Consider the following 26284-nt stretch of genomic DNA (forward strand, 5'->3'; position numbering starts at 1 on the left):
CTACACACATAAATGTTTGGTAGGTCTATATTTCTCCTTTAGACCAGTTCCTTCAAAATATTTAATCCTTTTTTTTTATATTTATTTATTTATTTGACTTTATTTTATTGTACCTTTTTCCAGTGGAGGGGTATGGGGAAGATATTGATAGTTATTTCCAAAAATTCATTTCTTGAATCATAAGAAATTCAAAACTGTTTTATCCATTTGGAATCTAACATATAAGACAAAAACCTGAGAAAATTGCAGTTATTCAAACAGAGAAGAATTCTGTTTAACACAGCAAGTGATAGTAAAGGTGGCAAGCAAAAAACATTTTTCAGGATTCTAAAGGAATTTAAGTCATTTAAGAAAAAAGTTAAATTGTAATGCAAATATGTCATATGAATTGACTACAAAAAGACAAACTTGTTAAATAATAAATTAATTATCAACTCAACAATATATGTTGAGCAGCCACCAAAATTTAGTTAATGATTTGTTAATATTTGCAGCCATTGTAAAACATAATTCATTCAAGAGATTGACCTTTTTATCTTTGGCTGATGCTGACTTTGATACAGCAGATCCAACAGTGGAATCAGGCGTGCAGTGAACCTGGTTTATAAAGGCAGTAGAAACTATCACAACATGGCAATATATAACTTACATTGCCATTCAAGTGTATAGCTGAATATATTCATATTAGTCGGAAAAGGAAGGAAAATCATAGATAATCAGGTTTTCTGCATACTGAAATCGTAAATTTATTAGTTGCTAGACACAATGCCAACCTATTTGGTGAAAGAGCACGGCAAATGAGCCAAAAAGGTTTACACTGTTTGAAGCAGCTGGTATTTTATAATACTTATATGCAGAAAACTAATAATCAATTTATTGCTCTAGTTCTAGTCAATTTTGTATCTGTTACAAGACATTATATAAATACTGAAAGTTAACTTGAAAAGTCTGAAAATATGGGATTTGAAACTAGATAACTTACAGAGTTTTGGGCCTTTTAATTTCTGACTATATCTCCTAAAGAAACAAGAAAAGTGGTCTAACTTAATGTCTCCATTTAAGAGTAAAAATTAAACCACCATCCATTCATTCATGCAGTATGAAAAATGGTCACAAGAAATTAGTTTTTTGAAATATCAATATTTTCATTTAAAACATTACTAAATAGGAATTATAGCCATCCCTCAAGTTTGAAATTTAAATATGCAAAAAATAATGGTGACATATCTTGGCTACTTAGTCTACAAGTGAATGATTGTTGCTTAGAAAATTTGTGCATTGTGCAATATAAATTACATTGGTGTAGTCACTGGAGGTGAAAAGTTCACATCAACATATTAATTTGTAGACACCCCAACAGAAATTTGTGGATTTTTCATCATAATAATAAATAAAAATAAAAGAAACGAGTTTTAATATTAAGGTTTAATTCCAATTTAGAAAATAAGAAAACAGCTACTATAGAGGAGCAATCTTAATCCTTAATTTTGACAAGGAATGAAAGATGAACAAAATAGATAATTTTTGACAAGGAATGAAAGATGAAGTAAAAAGATATTTTTTGACAAGGAACGAATGAGAGATGAAAAAAAAAGATAATTTTTGACAAGGAATGAAAGATGAAGAAATAAAAGTCAATGCCAGAAATAAATCAATCCAATAATTTTTTCCCAAATGAATCAATATCTTTTTGATAAAATGCTTGAAAATGATAACTCTATTAGAAGAATTTTCCATATTAGAAATGAATAGATAATAAATCGTCAAGATTTTGTTATTGGTCAAAATTTGGACTTTTCAATATTTTCAAAACATACATAATCAAATGAGAGATTAGAAATTGATGTTAATATTTAACAGAAACACAATATTGCTTTCAATTTTCAGCACATGTTAACAAGTTTATAACAAAATGGAAGGTTGGAAGGGAATTTTGTTTGGTGAAATCATTACCATTTGACATAAACACTGAAAGCAAAAAAATGTTTTATATTTTTAACTCTCTAAAAATATACAATTTAAATAATATCTTTGAGCTTAGTAATAGCGGCAAAACACAATAGTCTATAAATCTGTCTTGCTTTACATGCTATTTCATAACCCAAATAATTCATTCGTCCCTCCCTGTGATCAACCCTACCACTTGTGAGGGCCTGAACATTTTATATGATAAAAACGTATTTCAAATCAATGATTTTGATTGCTGCTCTCTAGATGGGAGAGTCAATCAGCTGGTAGCTTATTGAGCTAATTCTGAATAATCAATTGATTTTTTTTCATCGACTAGGCCTTCAGGTCTAAATGTAGCCATTGCAGAGCTTGGGAAAATTTTAAAATATATAGATAATAAAAGTCTGTTTAATTCTGTGAAATGAAAGCAAGTCTTTTTCATCTAACTTTTTTCCTTCTCCAATTTCCACATTTCGAAGATACTATATATTTCTATGATTTTCATCTAGCCCCTGTGAATCAATCTAGCATTTTAACAGTGTCCTACTTTTTAACCTTTGAACTTTTTGATGATGCAGATGTCAATCTTTCATCAATACTCGGTGGTGTGTGAAGAGGAAGATGAAGTATCTATTGACAGCAAAACAAAATCATATTTGTCTTCATATCTAACTTTAAAAACATAAATATAGAATACAGTAAATTCAGAAATTATTGCGAGGTTTTTATTAATGCAAATAATGCGACTGGGTGAGTATCGCAATAATAAGAACTCGCATTCTGATATCAGATACATATAACAGTATGAAGATATTTATTAAATTGCAATGATTAATCTCACATTATTGTCCTTTCTTCAAAAATCACAATAATATATGTACGCAATAATTTCTGAATTTACAGTAAACCGAAACAAGTGTGTAATTTTAGTGTTCTGTTTAATGTTTGTTTGACTGTTGTTCGTCTGGTTGTCTTCATTTTTGGGCCATGGTATTGTCCCCCTTTTTTTAGTCAATGGATTTTGTTTGAATCAATGTCTCCTTGAGCTTATCCTTTCTTGACTTTAGACTGCTATTTAAAACATTGGTATAAAGAATTTAAAAATCAAGTTACAATGAACAGCATAAATGCTTAGTAATTGTTTTTTCTTTCTGTAATTTAAATTTTGATCTTCTTGTGAAACATTATTAAACTCATATCATCCATACTACAAATGTCGATTATTGTTCTTGTTCAGTTTTAGTGAAGAATTAGATTTGAAGAAACTTTTTTTTAATTCCTTCACATGAAAAATATAATTCCTTAGTGATATGTGATTTTCAAAAAGAACAACAAAAAAAAAAATGGGGGACCAGAGGTTTAAAATCAGAAATATGTATTAAAAAGACAAATTTTCAGCTATAAGGGGGGATAATGATTTACTCCCGTCTGATTAGCTGTCACAGCCCTAGCAACAATATCAAAACCAAAATCACTTTCATTTCCCTTAGTAGAAAGATTGTAAAATTGAGACATCTTTTTTTATTTCTTCATCACTAGTTTAATACATGAAAGTTTTTCTTCATCATTAAATTCAATTTCTTCATAATGACTTTTATTGACTTACCATTTCTTCCATGACCATGATATTCATTCCTTGTTTGAAAAAGTTTCTTAGGCCTAAAAGGTCGTCCCTTATTACCACTTGGGACCAGTTTAATTGGATGTCCTCAGACCATGGTCCCATTCCTGAATTCAATGGACTTTCTTTTATGACATCATCTGCTTCTTCTTTATTTTGCTCCTTGTCAGGAGAACCACCTCCTTCACGCTGTCCTGGATCTGGAGTTGACTGACATACAGATTGATCTTGTTCTTCTAATTTTTCTAATTCAGCTGCGAAAAGATACAATAGGTTTATTGGGTTAAAAACTAAAGTAAATAATAACAATCATTAATTTGGTGTTTTAAATACTGTAAATACTGTTCATTTATTATTATTGGATTGTTGAAATCTTGACAAAATTTGAGATATATTACTGCAATTTCAGGAAATGGTCTATACAAAAAATGCTATCAAAATTAAAATTAAAGTTTTTATATTTGCGAAACCTATCCTGTTGCAATTTTTTGCAATATGAAAAACATCATTAAATATTTCTAGATTCATACAACTGCATTAGTAATTCAAAAAAAAAAAATTTTCTTATAGATCAAGGGTCGGGAAATGGTCATATTTGCCACACATGACCGAATCTGAAATCTATTTGTCCTAAACGACAAATTGGGATTTAGGACAAATTTTCTTTTCTTACAGAAATAATTTCGGTCATTTCATGCAGATCGAGTTTCTTAATCGCCATTTTGCACTTGTTTTTGTTTTGTTATCCCTTTCCTCTTATAAAACTGCCACTCCAGTACAGTATTATAATCCTGAAGGCCCTCCTAATAACTATATTAATGCCTTCGGGAAATTCTAGCTAATGATCGCTAATCACTTTTGACCTGTGTTTTTAATTTACACCTGACATTGATCACAAGCTCAGAACTAATATTATAAAGAAATTAAAATTCCATGACAACTGTCTTCATTATTTAATTACGTTTCAGCAAAGACAATCATCAATTCTGATTTAAAAATTAAAACTTAATTTAATTTACTTAGAAAAAAGTAATTTTTCACGAGCAATACACATGCTTTATTTACTATGTAATACACATGCGTGAAATTTGCTTCAGCAGATTAGACATATTATCGTAAAATGCAAAATGATTTCATGTTAAAAAAACAAGTGCAACTATTATCTGTAATATTCAAACACTTTTAAAGGTAAATAATCAAAAAGCCGGTTATTTCCTGTCAATTTGATAAACAAAAAGCTAAAACCGGAAATGAGTCCGGAATTACTCGTACTTTTATAGTATTGTCCCGAATATCCGGTTTTAATTTCGTCTTCAAAATCGAAAGAAACATTAGTGATGTTTGAGAAATTTACCATTTTGAGTCATTAGAATCGTTTCATTTTTTAACTGTTGCCTTCCCTTAACTGTTCTTGAACGTTTTTAAAAAAGTGGTAAGAAAATTCATGAAGTAAATGCGATGAAACAGTCAAAACAAGTTGGTTGATGCTATGAATCTAGTAGAAGTGTGATTTGAAAAATTTTTTTGTAAAAGGGCACCAACTTTTAAGTTATCTCAAAATGACCGAAATTGTGTGTACTAATTTCCGGATCCTTGTTATAGATGCATGAATTTCTTATAAATTTTTATAATTTAAATAAACATACTTGACCTTTCTGTAAAAAGCTTTAATTTATTTTTGCATTGTTGAGTTGCTGTCTTGTTGAAATATACCAACATTATCTTTTATTCATACTGAAGTAATTTTCATGACAAAAATCAATAGGACAAAAATCCAGAGAATATATATCCTGAGTTGACTGTACGAGGGGGGTTTTATCAACAAGACTAAACAACCTATAAAATAAACATTGGTGGACATAATTTTAGGCAAACCATCAGCATTCCTTTGGGAACAAACAGTGCTCCTCTTCTTGCAGTCTTGCTCCTTCATAATTCATAAAAAACTTCACACAACCAATCACAAAATATATGAGGGTCTGGGTAGAGTTTACATAATAGAGAATAATGAGTAAAAAGTGCAAAATGAAGGGGAAAAAAAGAAAAGACAAACGAGACAAGAGAATAATGATCAAAATAAAGAATTGAGAAAAATGATCTAAAAAATTAAACAATAAAGAAATGAGGGATCCTCTATCCAGACCCTCATTTATGTCATTAAATTTTGTCAGAACAAAAATACAGCACTCCAAATATTTATTAGGGAAAAATTACTTGTGGGTTCTCTGGCTATAACAACCTCAGGTTCTGCTGTGAAATTGACATTTTTAGCTGTCTCTGTGAAACTCATGTCAGTTTCTTCCTCCATTTCTGCAATGGCTGGACTTGTCTGAAGTTCAATATAAATAGTCAAAATAAAACATTGTCAAGCGGTTGTGTTATTCTTATAAAAACATTTTGTGAAGGTCAATATTATTGTATTTGTGAAGGTCAATATTATTGTATTTGTGAAGGTCAATATTATTGTATTTGTCTACACTAATATATATTATTCTCACCAAATGAATTCTTTATTTTTCTTTTGATTTTTTCCAAATTTTCTACAAATAATTTTGAAATCACAGAATAAGAAAGTTCTACGCAAGAGTATATTATATATAATAATATGAAAATGTAAATAAAAAAAATAATTGTAAAGTTCCTTCAAAACACAATCCGAAAAGAAGTCCTCATTTGAATATTACACATGTGTAAATAATCTAAAATATATATGTATATGTAACATTTAACAATCAATTGCTTACTACTGGAAACATCAACATTTATTTTATTTATCAATACAGCCATGACTTCAACTTTAGTGCATGGAAAAGTATAAACATATGGTGTGCACAGTTGATTTTCAACACTGCTTAAAACCCTGATAAAATGTACAATGAGTGTCATTAAACATGCAAAGAGTGATGAATAAAATTAACCATAAATGCTAATAGCATTTTATATAATATATAGTAAAAACAGCCAACATTAAATTGCATTTAGATGTGACTTTTTTTATGGAAAATGTGTACATACCATTTAGGCTAAATACGTAAAAGACACAAAGAAATTATCATCAAACAATTAAAAAGGAAAAAAGAGTGGTTTCATACAAATTTATACAATTATTTAAAAGCATTTGCATAATTTCTTCAAAATGACGACTTTCCTTGAAAATTTTAGTCATAGAAAAAATGAGAAATCTTTTTAAACTGCTTGTCCGTGTGAATTTCTATAAGTACATTATTAAATTTAAAAAAAATAAAAAATGCCAGAAAAATTCTAAAGATTATGTTTTTAAAAGCTACAATCTCATTTCATTAATTAGTCAAAGAAACCCTATATTACTGTATGTGAAATGTAGTTGCAATATAGTTTACAGATAATGTTGGCTGTTAAGCATTATTTAACTGTGTGATTTTTCTTGAGTGCAAATAATGTGCAAAGTTAATTAACAATGTTAACTGACTGTAATATTAATAATAATTTACACTTAGGGTAAAACTATTCCATGATTCCCCCTCCCCTACCCTACTCCTAATTCCCTCCCCAATTATTCCAGACAAAAATTGATTAGTGAAACTTATCCAATATATCCATATTTTTTACTCCATCTCCTTTACCCCAAGTTCCCACCTCCTGACTCCTGCTGCCCTACCCCTGACTCCCTTTACCTGCCCTCTCATTCTCAGTTTCCCTTATCCCTGCCCAATCCCTCAAGAATATGTGTCCATAGACCCTTGCCCAACTTGCACTATCTTTCTCCTTGTTCGGTGAACATTTGAATCAGGGAAATGAAGGTATTTGGCATACAAATTTACAAAGTACACATCGTAATGAACATGTGTACTAAGTTTCAAATAGGTATGACCACCTTAATCAAAAGATTTATCCTTAGAATATACTAGTTTCACACTATTACATTTCCATGTTCAGTTAACTGTGAAATTAGGGGTTAAACCCACAAGTTGGCATATAAATTTAACAGTTCACATCTAAATCAACACTTGAACTGAGTTTCAAGTTGATGTGACTACAACTTTATGGTAAACTATCTTAACCAAAAACTTAAACATCTGTTGGGACGAACAAATGAAATTTCGGATGGACAAACAAATGGACACAGATCAGAAAACATTATACTCAACTAATATCTTAGGTTGAGCAGAAAAAATTGAATTTGAACTTTCTACCATTAGCTTGCATGCATGAATGATAATAAATTGATATAAATATGTACTTCTCAACACCATGCAAACTTAAAATTCACCTTCTTTCCATTTTTTGTTTTAGACTTAGATTTCAATATTGTACCATTCTGAACAAAGAAATAAAACAAAAAATATTCTGACTGACTATGTCCTAAGAAATAAACACAAGGGTTTTCAGTGATACTAATAAAAAATCTTAATAATGATATAGATTCATGGAGTATAATACAAGATGCCAAGCATTCTTTTCAATCGTAACGTTGCTTGTTTGATGCTTACTGATTGTCTATCTCTATGTAGCTTTGTGACTGTTTATATGTATGTAGATTTGTGACTGTTTATATGTATGTAGCTTTGTGACTGTTTATATGTATGTAGCTTTGTGACTGTTTTTATGTATGTAGCTTTGAGACTGTTTATATGTATGTAGCTTTGTGACTGTTTATATGTATGTAGATTTGTGACTGTTTATATGTATGTAGCTTTGTGACTGTTTTTATGTATGTAGCTTTGAGACTGTTTATATGTATGTAGCTTTGAGACTGTTTATATGTATGTAGCTTTGTGACTGTTTATATGTTTATAGCTTTGTGATCGTCTGTTTGAATTAGCTGCTTATTTGTTTTGTTATGATGATTAAAAGTAAATGAATATCATAGAGCACTGTTTTAATTAATACGAGTCACCTTAATCTGATTGCAGTGTCTTAGCTTCCAGTTCTTACTTTGAAGACTTTCCTACCCTTTTTGTATAATTGTCTCATTTACATATACTCTACACATCTTTTCTTATACATCTAACTCAAGATATTTACCACAATAATATCCACAGCCAAGACTTGGTGTCCGTCTGACTATTCGTACAAAGTTTGTCTTTTTTTTTTTAGCTTTTGAAGCTTGTATTTAACTTAAATTCAAAACTCTTAAGGGAGAATAAATAAAATATAAAATGGTAAAGGATTTGTAATCTTCATCTAGATTATGAAAACATTTGACATACTGTGGATTTATTTATTTTCATGGGTACCAGTTTTGTTGATTTAGGAAAATTTGACATTGTTTTTTTTTATATTTGATGTCATGGTTTTGCCAAAGTTTACATAAAAGCCTATAGAAAAAATGTACTTTGTTGAACATTTAACTATAACCACAAAATCCACAAAAATTGGTATCCCATGAATAATAATAAATTCACAGTGAACAGACATAATTGTTATACTATCAAAAATATGATAAGATGTAATTCTTTTTTGTTAACTTACAGGCATTCCAGAATAAGTAGACTGGTCCCCACTTGGCATGGGTGACTCTCCACCTAAACCTGGCATTTCTAATTCATCATGAGGTATGTGCATAACTTCAGGTTTACTAACAGTTTCTGCCAGGAACATAAACTGTACAAGGTATTTTCTTTCTACTATTGGATATTCTGGTTGATCATCTGGATTCTAAAATAAAAAAAAGTTAATCATGGTAAAAGATAATTGTTAGACCAACCTGATTACAAAAATATAATGTTTTTTCATGTAAAGTATCAAAAAGGACTAATTGTATGACTAGAAAAGAGCATTCCCCTTAAATTGTTTTGGCACTGAATTTAAACGTGAGAGCATTTTTATTTGGTTTTGTTTGCCAAGTTGGGTAAGTAAGTACCTAAAGAAAGGGACTTCAGGCCATCTGTTAAATCAGGTTGTCACACTACCCTAGAGAGAAAAGCTGCAATGCATACTTGGGAAAGAGAATATACAGATCCAACTGACTAATTATCAAATGTAAGTCATGATAATTCAATTGTTAGAGATCTGCGATTGACAATATAGTAAGAATTTAGTGGTAAAATACCATTGGTGTATCACTGTGGCTGAGTGATCTAAAAATTTATTGTAAAATCAGAAAGTTTTGTGTGTGCATTTATTATTGCAACTTTTGAAGGAAAGACCAAAAATGTGCTTTTTATTTTTGCCATTTCAATAAATACTGTAAATGTAATAATGCTATCAAAATATTAAATAAGACTTTTCATTTTTACCCTTTCGCATTTTTCACAATATTAAAAACATCACAAATCATTATGAATATACAGTATTTATTCATTCATAAGCCTAACCTTTATTTCATCTGGCATAGGAACACCTTTGATATATCCAACTTCTAATGTTACTTTGGCTTCATCAAGTATATATTCTACAAAAGAAAAATATATCAGTAAGGATGAGAATTTCTATCTAACAAAATCAAAATAAAGGGAGATAAACTCATTTTTTATATTTTTCTTTTTTTCTTTTTTATTAACAGATCAAATATGAAATTGTCTTAAAAAAGTAAAGTACTTTTTTAAGTTAATGTATCGATACATTCCATTAGAAAAAAAAGGTGATTTTGTTTACCTTCTTATTACATTTCCATTGTTTATAAAAAAAATAGAGCAATGTATATAACCTAATTAAAAACTTACCTTGTTGTAGACCGGTATCACTGTTTATAGATCTGGTTTGATCAATTTAATGCATTATGTTGGGTGTGTTTGACTTGGTTTAATTTGATATAAGAAAACTACAATATGTAATTTTATCAGTAAAATGGACATTTATCACGCCTGTTTTCTCTGGACAGGAGTGAGAATGTAACACAGGGACCCTGATTATGCTCTCCTGGGCTACTAAGGTAATTGTAACAGGATATTGGAAATAAATTGTATTTGAATTTAAAAAAAAATAAAAAAATATGAAATTGTCACAAATAAATAAATATTCCTCATTGAAGTCCACAAGACCTTATAAATACAAAAACATAAATGAATAGTTAGAATGGGGAGTTGTTTTGCATGATAATGACAATTTTACAAAATTGACAGCTTTATTCAAATACATACATTTTTTGTGTGGTTACAATACAGCAGAAAATACTGCCTGAAAGTTTCCATCATAATTTGTATAGGCCAATAATGTATTATTTGGTATAGCAGAAGAAGAAAGGTTTTTGTAATGGTAATATTTTTCCCCATATGTGAAAAAATGGTCTAGGTTGCCATTCTAGCTGCAGACATCATTCAATTAAATATATAGCCTATCTGCACAGTGAAATGCATATTTTGAGTTGAGTCTACTTTAGTTGGCCAACATAATAAGTGTAGTTAAGACCTGTTTTTTTCTAGTACATGTATGCAAGTGCATTTTGATACAGTTTTTAAAAAAAACATGTAATATTCTACCGTAGAAACTCGCCTAATAGTCGATCCTACTATAAGTCGGGGGCCCTTTTCAGCTCCAAATTCTAAGGATTTAGTCTTGACCCTCGTATAAGTCGGACAAAATTTGGGCATTTTTTTTTCAGCTGACAGTAACTGAACGCCGGTAAAACCAATGCAAATCCAGGAATAATATTCATTTCTGCATTAATGTTTGTTTGGTTTGAATTTAGTTGATGCTCATCATGATAATTTATATTGCTGTTAATAATAAAGATGTATTCATTTCTCTTGTTTTGTTCACTGTTTAAATGTTAGATTAGCCATGTGTTGTTTACGTAATGCATCAATGATTTTGTAGGGTATGACTAACAACCTATTGTTTGAGAAAAGAGAATATAAACTAATATGAACCTGAAAAATTTAAAGTCAATCAACACTTGATGAAAATATTTTTCACAGAATACATAACTCGGTGTTAAATGAGCATGTACACTTCATAATTCTTATTATATTGTGATGATTAAAGGATTAAAAAAATTAAGTGAAGCTAATCAATATATTAAAATAACTAACTCCAACTCATTAGTGTCATCTGTTTACCTATCACTGATAGTTTTCACACCTTTAGTAAATACAACTCTTTGTCTCTTAATTGGGGTTATGAATGGATTATATTGGTTTGTCAATCAATTTTGTAATTTTTGTTTACCTGAGACACTTTCATGAATAATATTTTGATTTTGGGAATGAATCTTAAAATTATTTTTTGATTATTATATGATTTATAAGCATTGAATTGATATCATGATATCACAATAATGACACAATAACTCCGCTGAAAAAATCCTTTCACATATTTGGTATATTGTTATCTCCTTTTCATTTTTGGTTCTTGGCTCTTCTTTTGGGTTTATAGGAAAACCATGTGACCATGAAAATCAATACACAAACCGGAAACAGTAGAATTTCAACACGAATTTGCAGAAAATGTTTACCAAAGAACAAATAAAACACAAAGACAGTATTGTAGTCATTTATTTTCAACAAAAACTTTTGATTTATTGATTTATGTAGGTTTGGCAATCAAAAACGTAGTTTTGACAAGGAAATTCACTCCTGACCACTTTTCTCAAGCTTGGATTTTTCCTCTGGTCGCTAGATCTCGTCTATTAGTCGGCCCCCCTCTCTGGATTATGAATTTTACTCCCAATTTTCCGACTAATAAGCGAGTAGGAACGGTAATACACACATAGTTATTAGATTCAATTGTGTGTCTACTAAGGTTATAATCTTATGATTAGTAAGAATATAATATATTCAAAGCTGAATTGTATTGTCTTTGCATATGTAAAAACACAAAATCACCTCTTCGTCTCGCCAGTCCTTTGTAGTGATGCTTTTCGTCTGCAGAAATCATTATATCATCTAAAATATTCAGCTTTCTCAAACTATCTATTGTATATCCACGGTAACCAGCTATTAACTGAATTGAACAAAAAATTAAAATTCATAAATACCATAACTGCAGTAAAATTATTTTCAAAATAATCACATATCCATACACGTGTATTACTACAAAAAATTACTATGTCTCAAAAATGTGATTAAGGTTATGTTGTTTGGATCAGACTTAACGATTTTAAAACTGATGCTAAACAAATGTGAAGTTCTCTTTAGGGAGAAGACTCCAGTTTAGGGAAGAAAACTCTTAAAATCAGTAATGTGTTCTTAAAATCAGTAATGTGTTCTTATATTCAGTAATGTGTTCTTATATTCAGTAATGTGTTCTTATAATTAGTAATTTGTTCTTATAATCAGTAGTGTATTCTTATAATAAGTGATGTGTTCTTAAAATCAGTAATGTGTTCTTAAAATCAGTACAATAATGTGTTCTTAAAATCAGTAATGGGTTCTTAGAGTCAGTAACATGTTCTTAAAATCAGTAATGTGTTCTTAATTTCATTATTGTTATCTTAAAATCAGTAATGTGTTCTTAAAATCAATAATGTGTTCTTAAAATCAATAATGTGTTCTTAAAATCAGTAATGTGTTCTTAAAATCAATAATGTTTCTTAAAATCAGTAATGTGTTCTTAAAATCAATAATGTGTTCCTGTAATCAGTAATGTGTTCCTTAAATCATTAATGTGCTTGTAATAGGCAGATTCATGAAACCTTTTCATTATATGAATCAGGAGATGTAGTATGATTGCCAATGAGACAATATCGACCACAGACCAAATGACATTGTGTCCCAAGCTTTCTTATGAGCATTCTTGTGAAACAGAATGAAAATAATCTGTGTTAATTGGTAGCTTATAATGTATTTATAAAAATGGTTGATAAAAATGGTCCAGTGAATTTTAAGAGTTACCGTATGTCCATTTACGTCTACCTCCTTAATTTCATAATTTGGAACATGTAAAACTCCAATAATACATAGAGCAGTTTATGTTACAATTGTACTATGCACTTATGTTACTTGGAATATAAGCTTTAACTTACTGCTAATGGATTGCCTTGCAATATCAAATTCCGTAACTTTGGTAATGTCCCAAGCTTTCTTATAACATCTAGCAAATCACTTAAATTGTTATGACTGAGATCCAAAGACAAAAGATTTGGCCTGAAATATAATGACATGTTTAAGATTAGTTTTCTGCTAAATGATTATTCATTTTCTGTTTATTCTAAACTGTTGTCATATTCCAGAAATATAGAATACAAAAAATGTTTGAGACTTTACAGTATGCTAGCATATTCTTTAGAAAACCAAAAAACAATAAGACACATTCTAAAATAGATCATATTAGTTTTCTTATTTCACATAAATTTTATAGGTGAAAGTAAATGCTAAATGGAAACTGTTTTGGTTACCTGGTTACCATCACATGACAATACAATATAGGAATTTGAAATATGTGTATTTTGGATTAAAATAAGGTAAACACTTATATTATTAAATGGACTGCATTAGCAAAAATGGAATAACACGCTTTAAATCAGGTGAATTATAAATAAGTCCACATATGATTAAAGATTTAAGGCACTACAAACCCACAGTCATGTATAAATGAGAAATGCTGATGCAATCAAGCTAAAAAAGGAGGTAACCTTAATTGATTGGTAAATAAATAAGAGAAATGATTTTTCAATAGTAATTGAATTCTATAGAGGATATTTTTTCCTATCTATAAAATATGTGTATTTGAATACAGACTTGGAAGGCTGTACGGATGCCTATAATTGCTTACATTCACTTCATTTGAACTTTGGTGGATAGTTGTCTCATTGGCAATCATACCACATCTCCTTATTTTTATATTGGTAAGCATAAGACAGGAATAACTTACCAATAATCACCTGTCAGATAATCTCCCATAAAGGATATTTTGTTCATTCCAAGTCCCAGATGAATTAGTAATGGTGGTCTGACGCACAGGGCTGACAAATCGCTGATTTGATTTGCACATAATTCTAGTACCTAAGATGAACAAAAAAAAATCATAGAAATAATTAAGGTTACTTTTAACAAATTTGACACTTAAACCAATTTCTTTTTATTTATTGACAATTTTTATAAAATCACAAAAAAATATAATTTCACCTCCAATTTTGCTACACTAAGATTAAAACTTTCTTTTAAAAATGTATCTTAAACCAATATTTCATAGAAATTTTGAAAATACATGAAAGCCTGATATTTGCCATAAATTATAAGTTACCTTTTATACAAATAAGGAGGAAGGCACAAATCAAAAGTGATTAAAGGGGAGCTAAATCAATATTATTCATTTTAGGTATTTGGACCATATTCTAAAAAGGCCACAATTTTCACTCAAAGAAAACATGATAAATGGCAAAAATCTGAAAAAAACATGGAAACAGTATTCATGTGAGAAATTTGTGTAGCAGATTTTAACATATTTATGACTTATTCACCTGTAATGTAAAAAAAATTTAATTTAATAACTTGATGACTTGATGGTTCTAATTTTTTTAATCAACCATCGTAGTAGTAAAATATTTCTTTTTTTTTCAATCAGAAATATTATACCTTCAAGCTTTGATTGTGTAAAGGATGATAGGCACTTAACAACATATATGATAGAAATTTCTTAAATTTGATTGAAAAATGGATAAATGGTGATACAGTCAAAATTTAATTAGAAAAAGATAAAGAGGTTGCTATTCTTTCTTGATGAAAGTTTTAAGTGTTAATTGTTATGAGTTTGTTTACTTACTCGTAAAGACAGAGGAAGATTTTTGGTGTTTACTGTTACAAGCTTGTTGGCACTTAAGGTCAGTTCTTCTAAATTTCTAAACTTTAATAGTTCTTTGTCTACTTCTGCAACCTAGAAAATAAATAAACAAAAATTAACACAAAATTAGACACACAAAATCCAATACAATATCACCTTCAAGAGAAGCCCAGGGTATAGAAATTTAATCCAGTTTCTCTAACCAAGGTTAAGGGGTCCCATAGTTGTGTGATATGTCATATCCAGTAAAAAATATGTAACTTGTTAATAAAAGATGATTTCCAGTGAACAAAATTCAATTAAAAGTAAGAAACATAATTCATTTTTTCCCACTTTGGTCAAATTTCACATCGAAACACACCTTTGTGACCAAAATAATTTGCAGAATTTATTAAAACATCAAAATCAAGTATCCATGAAATAAGATTTTTCCAAAAAATGAAAATAAATGAATTCATAGTTTTACATAATATTTTAAATAAAACAAAAATATGTTGTAAATGAGACAGCAACCCATCAACACAAAAACAAAAAAGTTTACATTGAGCTAAAAAAAATGAATTATAATCTTTACAGCAAACACACAGAACCTGTGGTCTTGTTCTAACTTACTTGTTTATCTACAATTCTTAAAGTCTTAAAATGACTAAGTATAAAATTATCATCTATTAGCCATGGTGATTTGACAGCAATTTCTCTCAACTGCTTTGCTTCCTCACTCCAGCTGTAATCCAAATTCCATGGTGATAGCTTTGATCCAACATATTCTTGTAACGTTTCAGTCTTTTCATGTTCAGCCCCAAAATCTATAAATGTAAAATAAAATATGAAAAATATGGAAAAATGCTGAATAACTGAGTCATAATTGCCCCTTTGAGTGCTCTTTCGTTTACGATGACAATCAAAGGATTCTTTTCCAGGCTTGCAGTCTTCACACCTAAATTTTCAAAGCATAAGCCAGGGATCTGTTCATTCTGAAATCCTCAGGCCCAAATGGAATTTTATAGGCCCAAATTCTGAACAGTCAGCTGGAGTAAATAAATGTACTGAAAAAACTGACCATATCATTTACATTGGTGGCAGTTCGTTTACACTAAAGGCTGGTACACTCCCTTGAAACATAATAATATCTGGGTCAAAAAGACAAAGGACAGGGGACAAGTCTAATTTACACTACAGCTCAGGTGTGTATTTTATCATATCCACCTCCCCAACTTGTCAATATAGTTAAGGAGAAGTGTTATGATTGCCAATGGGACAACTATACACCAGAGACCAAAGGACGAGGATGTATAGAAAGCCCATTCAGAATAAAAATAGGGCTGTAAAAATTTTGAATATAAAAGCTTAAATAATTCTTTAATAGGTATTTTATGTTTAAGTCTAACATTTATGATGAAAGAAAATTGCATGTCCCCTCCAAGGATTAGTGCAGGTGACCATCTTAAAAGTTTTGTCAACTCTCTTCTGATTCCCACCATGGATTGATGGAAATTAGAAAATTCACCTCAGACCAAAAACAAATATATGCCTATTTTCTGTCTCCTGACCAACCCTAAGTTTAATTTCCGACCCGAAAACATCTTATTGCCTTTCCAAAAAATAATTCAAGAAAAAGCGTAATATGAGTCATTGACTACAAATCCTATTTCCACTGTACTATCGATTTAAATTTGTAAGAAGGTTGACGAATATTGAATGTAAAACTTGTCAACATTGAAAATTATAAACGTAACAACATGCATGCGCAAAGTATGTGCATAAGTATAAAACAGGATATCTATCTGAGAAAACATGCTGGTTTTCAAGATTTTGTTAATATGCAAAAAAAAGTAGAATCCTGATGAACTGACCCGTTTCTTTTATAATGTTTGGAGGCAGGAAACAGACATTTATTTTTTATTTTGCCTCAGATGTAGAGTTAGGAAATATAAATACCTTTGAGTGTTATGGAATATTTGCTTTCAACATCGTCTTTTGTTTTTAGTTTTTTAAGATTTTTAGTCTTTGTTTCTCTCTGAAAAAGAACAAAAATAGCATTAGAACATCAATATTAAACCTGATAAAATTAAAAGATGTTATTGTGGATGAATAAAATATATGCGTTCAAAAATAACAACAAACCCTAAAAAACAATCTGTCTTCAATAAAAGAAACCTGTCCACCCAGAGTCCCTTAAAAATCAATTGCGATTGAATTCAATATACAAATCTGTCACTAGCTGACATCAAAGTCTAAACTGGTCAAATATAGTATACAATGACATTTATGAAATCTGGGGACATTGACAAAAATGTGTCAGGACTGAACTGATCTGTGATTCCTCAACTCTCCCACTTTTATATCTTGGTCAGCAGAATTACAAAAGTTACAAAAAACATCACTTCAGAAAAATTTTAGCCCTAGGTCAAAATATGTGGACATGTGTATTCCAAACTGGCAAAATTCAATGACAAGGAAAACAATATTAAAAAGTATTGTATCAATGAATACAAACTAAGTTCTGAAAGGTTTAAATGTCAATGAGCTTTTTATCTAATTGCATCACCAAAAGTGACTTATCATAAGTGGAGCAGGAGCTGCCTACCCTTCAAGAGAACCTTAGTTATCCCTAGTTTTGTTCAAAATATATTTGTGTTGCCTTTTATTTCTTAATGTTAGTCATTAGTGCTATATTTTGATTTGGAAATTTTTCTTTTTCTTTTAAACTATCACATTCAGTAAAGTGTATCTTATTAAGGGTTACAGAACTTGCAATGAGCATGCACTGATCGTTTATGAATTTGGCGAATCCAAGGATTAGACAAGAGACTATAATCAATAAATATGAGGCAGGTGCTAAGTAATGAGATCCAGAAGATTATTGGTGAATTCTTATTAATATTGTTTTATTTAACATCACACTTTTAGGCAATCAGATACAAATTAGTGCAAGCATTAGGAGGAAATCATGTGCTCCTTTATGTTTTATCTCAGCCATGTTATTTAAGGACTTTATACATCATTGCGGTTTTGACCCAAATGGGCCTTTCCTCCATTAGTGTTCCCTTTAGGAGCAAATCACTAGAGAAGCAGAAAAAAACAACCCTTCTACAGTATCTGAGTTTGGATGTGCTCGCCTTACTCAACCTACAGTTTTCTGTGTTATGTTTTGCTGACTGCTTGTCTTTCTTAAGTATTTATTTTGGACATAGTGCTGCCTGGTTTTTTTTTTTTGTCTTATGGTTTATGATTGCCCTTGGTATCTCTACTTCTCTCTTTTTGAAACCATATAATATCATATAGAGTTAAAAAATGCATTTAAACATTGTTCCTACCCAAGATCCACCTCCACACGGAAATTCTTTCAAACACAACGTTCTCAGTTGTGTTTCAAATGCATAAAATGCACGGTTTGGCTCTACAGTTGTCATTTTTACATATATAAAATCTCAAAATGTGGAAAACTTTTGGATGGCAACCAGAACGTCCATTTTGACGCCAAGTGCTACTTCCGCTGCTAGGGAAATATAAATAACAGAATCGTTAAAAAAACGAATTTAAATAGGGTTAAACAATATATTTGTGTCTTCTTTTAGAATACACCATTCATATATATTATCATCAAAAAGAATAAAAATAAACCAATTAATACAATTTACTGCATATTACTTGTAATAAAAGTAGTTTTGTTTTGTAAGTATTTTATCTTGGTCCGAAATATCTAAAAACAAAATGTCTGCGCCCATAAGATTTGGAAATTTTTCACCATTCCCGACTGTTTCTGCACATTTTTAGCGTTTAATTGATCAGATGAAATAAATTAAATGGGAAAATCGAGTAATAGATCACGGTCGAGGTCACCGTTGCATTCAAAGAAAAGAAAATCAAGATCTAAGTCCAGAAACAAAAAGAAACGTAGACATAGTTCATCAAGTTCAGATTCGTCCAGTTCATCAAGCTCGAGTTCGAATTCCCAAAGTTCTAGTTCATCAAGGAGAAGGACATCAAAAGATTCTAAAAAACATAAAAGAAAGAAGAAACATAAATCTAAGCATAGGTGAGAATCTAGTATTACGGTCTCATTTACCAGCACTGCCACAGGCACAGCACTCATTTTATTCTTCTTCTTCTTTCTTTACTGTGCCAGGCTCCTCTGGAGCATTATCACACAAATAAATATGTACTGTTAAAATTGGAGTTGTGTGGGACAGGTTAAAAGGTTGAACCACACCAACAAACGATTACCACTGAACAATGAGCTTACATGTATATGAAGCTGGTGTTACCTGTGAAAGAGAATAAAATCCATATCATTTTCTTGATACTTTTTGGTAATTAGACATATTGATAACCAGGAAATTGAATGCCTTACAACCCTGCAGCCTCCGTCAACAGATATTAAATGAGCAAAGAGCAATTTATTTTTTTTTTATTTGTTTACATAACCATCAGTCAGGGGTACTACTTCAAGTAATTTTTATTTACTTGAAGAAGTAAATATTAATATACTTATATAAGTAAATTTGTAGGATACTTATACAAGTGTATTTTATTTACTAGTAGTAGTATAGATAAATAATTTTTTGGCTTAGTTATGTCCCTTAGACATTCAGATTTTTTTTACTTATACAAGTATAAAAGTCATCCTATCTTCTTTTCTTGAATTCTTAGGACTTCTTTGCTCTAATAAAATTTTTAGTTGTCTGTCCTTTGCAGATGTCTTTACTAATCATTTAAGTGTAATTTCATGGACAATGAAAATCTCATTTGTCTGTTATCTTCAGAACACTGCTCATTTACAAGCCCCAATGGGGCAATTTTTGAAGGCCTTGCGCAAATACTTAAGATCTTTGTGCAATCAGTTTCTTTGTTGAATTAATGGGATGAAACATTGAACTCTAATAAAAAATTATGAGCTAACCTGAGAAAAATTGTTAAAGGCATGTTTTTACATCTCAAAACTTGAGAATACTTGTGGGATTGTAAAAAAAAATTACTTATACAAGTAAATTTTTGAGAAAATTAAGGGGAGATTATTCAAACATTATAATTAACTTATATAAGTATATTTGATTTACTTCTTCAAGTAAATAAAGATTACTTGTACAAGTAGTACCCCTGACTGACCATGATTTACTGAAAATACTGATGATGTTAAATAATGTATATGCAACTACACAAATCTTTAAGCAATTAACTTAATATTATGACAACAAATTTTATTTCTTCAAGGTCATCTTCAAGCAGTTCTGCAAGTGCCTCTAGGGAAAGAAAAAAATCTAAAAAGAAAAAGAAGAAACGAAAAAAGAAAAAGTCTTCCAAAGATAAAGCAGAGCCACAACTAGAATTAGAAAAACTTATTAAAAATGAAGATGTGAAGCTGAAAAGCAAGGAAAAAGAAACAAAAAATGGTATGAGATAAACATTAAAATAGTTACATGTAGACCAATACATGTAATGATGTATAAGTGAAAATACATATCATCCATTGAAAGATTCCTACAGATAAATGATTTTCCTTGCATATAAGTCTATTTTGAATAAGATATATATAAAATAATGGCTTTTTTGTTTTTGATTCTGACATTATCAGCAAGCATATCAAGCCAGCCTTCTAGCATGTCTAGGTTGATATTCGAGCTGAATAAGTCAGTATAAAAAAATGAAATGCCATTGTTCTTCTTATCAGCAATTGTCTTAACAAAATGTTTTTTGGTTGAGAATAGGAAAGAAAATGAATTAGTTAGTAAAACTACTTTTGCGTGTACAAAATGTTGTGGTAGTTGTTCTGTTTAATGAATGAAGTTGCATGCATTTCATTGATAAATTGACGTGGATGAACATGGACATGCGATGTTGCTGCAATGATACATGATGTCATTGCCTGATATTTTTACATTTCAAATCCTGTCCATAATCTTAATAAATATTAGGCAGCAAGATCAAAGGAAAAATGTACAAATTGCTCATAAACACATATATCAAACTATAGCAGCATTAAAGTTATTAAACTATATAAACATGATAAAAGATGTCAGTGCCTTTTATAGCTTGCTATGTGGTATGGGTTTTGCTGTTGAAGGTGGTACAGTGACCTATAGTTTCTTACATCCACATCATTCTGTCTCTGATGGATAGTTGTCTTATTGTCAATCATACCACATCTTCTTATTTTATATTAACCGTCAGATTAGTACATTTTTACTATTTAAAATACCAATTTGACAACAACATTTGATGAGACTGCAATTTTGATAAAATTATTCTCATGAAGTGTTGTCAAATTGGTACTTTAATTATTTAATAATATTTGCTGACAACCCTGCATTCAAAGGTATCAACTTCAGGAGTCTCTACCAAAAATTAAGAACAACAGCATTGGTTCACTAACATTGACTAGATGGAGTTTTAATTTTTGCTATTTGTTTAGCAATTAATAAATCAAGTCACTCATGAATGGGACATGTTTACCACTCCTTGGTATTATAATTACAAAATGTACTTGTACATGTTGTAATTGAAATATTGTATCATCTCTTCTTTTTTAGCAGTAAGAACCATGAAGCCAATGACAAAAGAAGAATGGGAAAAACAACAGAGTGTAATTAAAAGAGTGTATGATCCAGAAACTGGCAGGAACAGGTAACAATTTACCTGCAAACTACGAAAAAATGTATCTTGACAATTGCAATTAGTCAAACTTGTGCGTAAACCTGTTATACAAAATTTGTATGCAAATTTTGTCAAAAGTTCTTTATGTCTTTCCAGAATTCGCTGATTATTTTTATGAAAGCTATAAAAAAAGTTCACATTTTTTTAAAAATACACTGAAGAAATAAAATTTGTTGTCAAAATATTAAGTTAATTGCTTAAACATGAGTTGCATATACATTATTGAGGTAACCTTTATATAATTATGAAAATAGAAAAAACAAAAAACAAAAAAACAAAAAAATCTAAAAATGCAGTTCAGTTATTTATATAAGTTCATTTTGCTTTCTTTTGTTACCATTCTCTTATAAACATACATGTATGTCTAAATTTTTAATTTGTCTAATCAAGTTGAGGAAAACTATTAATCATCTATAAAGGATATGTTAACAGTCATATATGAAAACCATTGACATATCACAATGTAGTGTGCTTAAAAAGTCCGTGATGTAGACAGAAGTTTTCTTCAAGCATAGGAAACAACTTTCAAACGTTTCAAATCTACAAAAATTATTAGGGCCCGCCCTATAGTGATCAGTCTGTCCGTCCGTCCATCCGTAACAAATTATGTCCGCTCTATATCTAGAGAACCGTTATAAATTCATACTTTATACTTGACATGCATATTAACCAACACCAGAGGGTGTGTCAGAATGTTTGTACAACTTCCTAGGTCAAAGTTCAAGGTCAAAACTTAATAAAGTGCTTCGTATCAGCTTATCCATACAAATTCTTACCACACGTTATTCACAGCGGGGCCCACAGAGATGGCTCCCATCTCAATGATGTCTGGTCTCCCTCTGATGACCTCTCTTGTAATCATTGATGAAAACACCCTCTTTTCAGTAGGTTCTATGGCAAATATACATTTAGTGAATTTTTCTCAGAGGATGATCTCCTTCTTCAGAAATATCTTATATCTCCAACATAATTTGCTGGAGATATCCCTGGTTCTAATTAAAAAAGAAAAAAAGAAAATCTATACCAAACTTATTTATACAATAGCATACTTAGGAAATGTTTGAGAGGTGAGCATCTTTTCCAAACCTTCTAAAACAAATCATTATTTAAAATTGATTTATTTATGGACGTTGGTGCCTTCTGTACAATGTAGCTGTGCATCCTTGATTTGTTTTCTTCATTTATATGGTAAAGTAGGATTAGATATATAGGAGTAACTAAAATTACCCAAGTGAAGGTAGTATTGGGAAACAAATTTTATCTGGTGAGAAGGGACAGTTATGACCTGATCAAAATAGTATAAAAATAAGCAGATGAAGTATAGTTGCCAATGAGACATTTATCCATCAGAGTCACAATGATGTGGATGAAAGCAACTATAGGTCAATGTAAAGCCTTCAACAATAAGTAAAACCCTAAATGTATAATTAGCTATAAAAGGCCCTGACATGACAAAATGTGAAATAGTTCAAACGAGAAAGCCAATAAACAAAACAAATATGAAAGACAGCACTCTGTGTTTTTGTTCGATGTATTTCTGCTTTGTATCAATCTGATGAGTTAAGCCCTTTTCAACTGATTTTTATAGTTTGTTGTTATGTTGTAATGTTACTCTACTGTCCCTGGTTAGGGGGAGGGTTGGCGCGCCTTCAAACTAGTTTAACCTCGCCACATTCTGTATGTGCCTGTCCCAAGTCGGGAGCCTGTAATTCAGTGGTTGTCGTTTGTTGCTGTATATCATATTTGTTTTTCGTTCATTATTTTGTACATAAATTAGGCTGTTAGTTTTCTCGTTTGAATAACATTTGTCATTTCAGGGCCTTTTATAGCTGACTATGCGGTATGGGTTTTACTCATTGTTGAAGGCTGTACGGTGACCTATAGTTGTTAATTTCTGTGTCATTTGGTCTCTTGTGGAGAGTTGTCTCATTGGCAATCATACCACATCTTCTTATTTTTATATAACAGGCTCCTGACTGGGAACATGTACATAAAGAATGTGGTGGGGTTAAACATGTTTGTGAGTGCTCTAAGTTCCCTGACCTTGGACAATAGTGCAACAGCACAAACTAAGAACAAACTGTAAAAATCATTTGCAAATGACTTAATTCAGAATATTGATACAAAGCTCAAAGAACAACTATCATATGAAAACAAAAAGACTAGTAGTTTTTTATATATTTTTTTATTCTAGATTGGTCAAAGGAGATGGTGAAATTTTAGAAGAAATTGTTAGCAGAGACAGACATAAAGAAATTAACAAGGTAACTCATGTATAATATTGCCTATTATTTTCATTTAGAAAGGCAGATATTCAGTTATGTAAACTTATTTAAATTCATATTTACATATTTTTGTGTTTATATGATTGGTTAATACATGTACTCGGTAGCTCCAGGTACAGTGGCAACTATTTCATTTATATAGAATGAGATCACATAACAAATTTGGAGGATCTACATGTTTAATGGACCGGGAGAAACATCTCAGTTTTCTTGCCACTGAATGAAGAAATTTTGCCATACAACTGATCACCTATAATCTTATTGAAATTAAATCAACTTGTGTAGTGAAGTTCTAGCCCAAGATAGGGTTGTATAAATTTCAATTTATTAGATTGTTACATATCAAATGCTTATCTCCCCTCTCTTTAGAAGTGTATTTTAATTGAATTTGTTAAATATTTAGTAGTAAATACAAGTAAATTTTACATTGAGGACAATCAATGGAAATCATTCTTTATCAGCCATCCATGATGATATTGATATAAACTCACAGTTGGACAGGCTTTATCCAACTTCAACAGAAAAAAAACAACATCTGTTTTAGGTTTATAATAAAAAAAAAATAATTTTGGATGTAACACATCTTCTGATAGGCTGAATGTTTTTTGTCTATCAGCTCATAGACATGATTTTGTCATGTGACCGTGACGTCATCAACATTTTTTCATGATTTACTCCTTAAAAATGGAATTTAGAATTAAATTATAAGGAATGACTGTAATATTATTTCTGTCTATTCGGAATAACCTAAAAAATGTGATGCACACTTTTAAATAGCCGGCTTCACGGTTTCGTGTTGAAGGCCGTACTTTGACCTATAATGGTTTACTTTTACAAATTGTGACTTGGATGGAGAGTTGTCTCATTGGCACTCATATCACATCTTCTGATATCATACCCCATAGAGTTCTTGGGATTATTTTGCTGTTTATTGTTGTTATGGTTGTAATATGAAAAAAACACATTTCATATTCTCTATTAATTGATATTTTACTCTTTCTAACACACCGGACTCGAAAGGCTGACATATGCATGCACGATTATTACATGGTATCAGTCATCTCAAACATAACATCACTGATATTTATAGCTTCTAACTATTGCAAAGTGGTTATTGAACAAACTATTGGCAATTTGTTTTTTTTCTGTTTAAAAATGAAGGGTACAAAGTCAAATTTGCAAAAACTTTGCCTCTGTTGAAATTTGAATGTCAGGGAGGGAGTATTGAATAAACAGGTTCCAGTACTTGCATCAATTAAAATCTCTAATGATTTTCACTTGTGTTTTAGAATAGACCAATTTTTTAGTATGTACATGTAATATCTCATAACACAGGTGGTGTGCAGAAAACGAATATCTTGATCAAAATTTGTAAGTCAAAAAGAGCAAAACTCGAAAGTGAATTTTACATTTTTGTCTTTTGTAGCAATCTACTCTAGGTGATGGAGTTTTCTTCCAGGCTAAGATGGGATTGAATAAGAAATGAGAGATAAACTGCTTTCTTCTTGACTCATTTTACAAAGGCAGTGTCAAATGTCCAGTGTTGCATGCATAAAGCACCAAATATGATTTAATCCTAGAAGCACAATGTGTTCAGAGAATTTGTATATGCAAATCAATAGACAATAACATGCTTAACTGTTATTGTTAATTTTATGTATATAGGCTTTAAGCCTTTGTTAAGATATTTTAAAATTATTTGTTAGTGTCTTTCTGTGAGTAGATCATCAAATAAATAAAATACATGTATATTTAATGTTTTTGTTTTTCATTTTCTTTGTTTTTAGATAAAATAATTAAATGAGACATCTTTCAAAAAGAGTCCAAATGACTTGGATTTTAGAAATTATAGGTCACAATGGCCTTCATCAATGAGCAAAACCCATAGTGTATAATGAGATATAAAAAGTAAAATAACAAACATACTGTACTCCAAGACAAATTAAAAAAGGAGAAGTCCATAAAAACTGAGAAAATCAAATGCTATCAATCAACAGAACAAGTGAAAAACAACTGCCATATTCCTGACTTGGTAGTTGGTACAGGCATTTTCCGAATAAAATGACGGGTTAAACCTGGTTGTATGGCTAACTAAACCTCCCTTATTGTATGACAGTTGTTTTTAGTTCTGTTA

At 30.3% G+C, this 26284-nt stretch overlaps 2 protein-coding genes across 11 annotated transcripts in view; one reads left to right on the forward strand and one right to left on the reverse strand.

The window, feature by feature from the left end:
* The window catches only part of LOC127713087 (leucine-rich repeat-containing protein 43-like), a 32444-nt gene extending 13720 nt beyond the window's left edge, over positions 1–18724 (reverse strand). For 5 of the 10 annotated variants that reach the window (XM_052219701.1, XM_052219694.1, XM_052219698.1 and 2 more), the window contains exons 1-13: positions 18529–18723; positions 17150–17228; positions 15824–16017; positions 15194–15304; positions 14303–14433; positions 13455–13575; positions 12316–12433; positions 9868–9944; positions 9023–9208; positions 7821–7868; positions 5786–5900; positions 3557–3825; positions 529–597 (exon numbers count right to left, since the gene is read on the reverse strand). In XM_052219701.1, coding sequence (XP_052075661.1) covers positions 529–597; positions 3557–3825; positions 5786–5900; positions 7821–7868; positions 9023–9208; positions 9868–9944; positions 12316–12433; positions 13455–13575; positions 14303–14433; positions 15194–15304; positions 15824–16017; positions 17150–17228; positions 18529–18624 — 1614 coding nt within the window. In that variant the 5' untranslated portion in view covers positions 18625–18723. Of the gene's footprint in view, positions 1–528; positions 598–3556; positions 3826–5785; positions 5901–7820; positions 7869–9022; positions 9209–9867; positions 9945–12315; positions 12434–13454; positions 13576–14302; positions 14434–15193; positions 15305–15823; positions 16018–17149; positions 17229–18528 lie in introns of all 10 variants that reach the window. The other 5 variants (XM_052219697.1, XM_052219695.1, XM_052219696.1 and 2 more) reach the window with 5 other exon arrangements.
* Positions 18725–18917: 193 nt separating this feature from the next.
* LOC127711217 (ADP-ribosylation factor-like protein 6-interacting protein 4) lies at positions 18918–25906 on the forward strand. The gene is made up of 5 exons (XM_052217185.1): positions 18918–19250; positions 20426–20604; positions 21742–21835; positions 24060–24129; positions 25577–25906. Exons 1-5 carry the CDS (start codon positions 19018–19020, stop codon positions 25634–25636), a joined length of 636 nt encoding a protein of 211 aa, XP_052073145.1. The 5' UTR covers positions 18918–19017; the 3' UTR covers positions 25637–25906.
* The last annotated feature ends 378 nt before the right edge of the window (positions 25907–26284 follow it).

The sequence above is a fragment of the Mytilus californianus genome, unplaced genomic scaffold, assembly GCF_021869535.1.
Source record: "Mytilus californianus isolate M0D057914Y unplaced genomic scaffold, xbMytCali1.0.p SCAF_8, whole genome shotgun sequence".
Taxonomy (NCBI): Eukaryota; Metazoa; Mollusca; class Bivalvia; order Mytilida; family Mytilidae; genus Mytilus; species Mytilus californianus.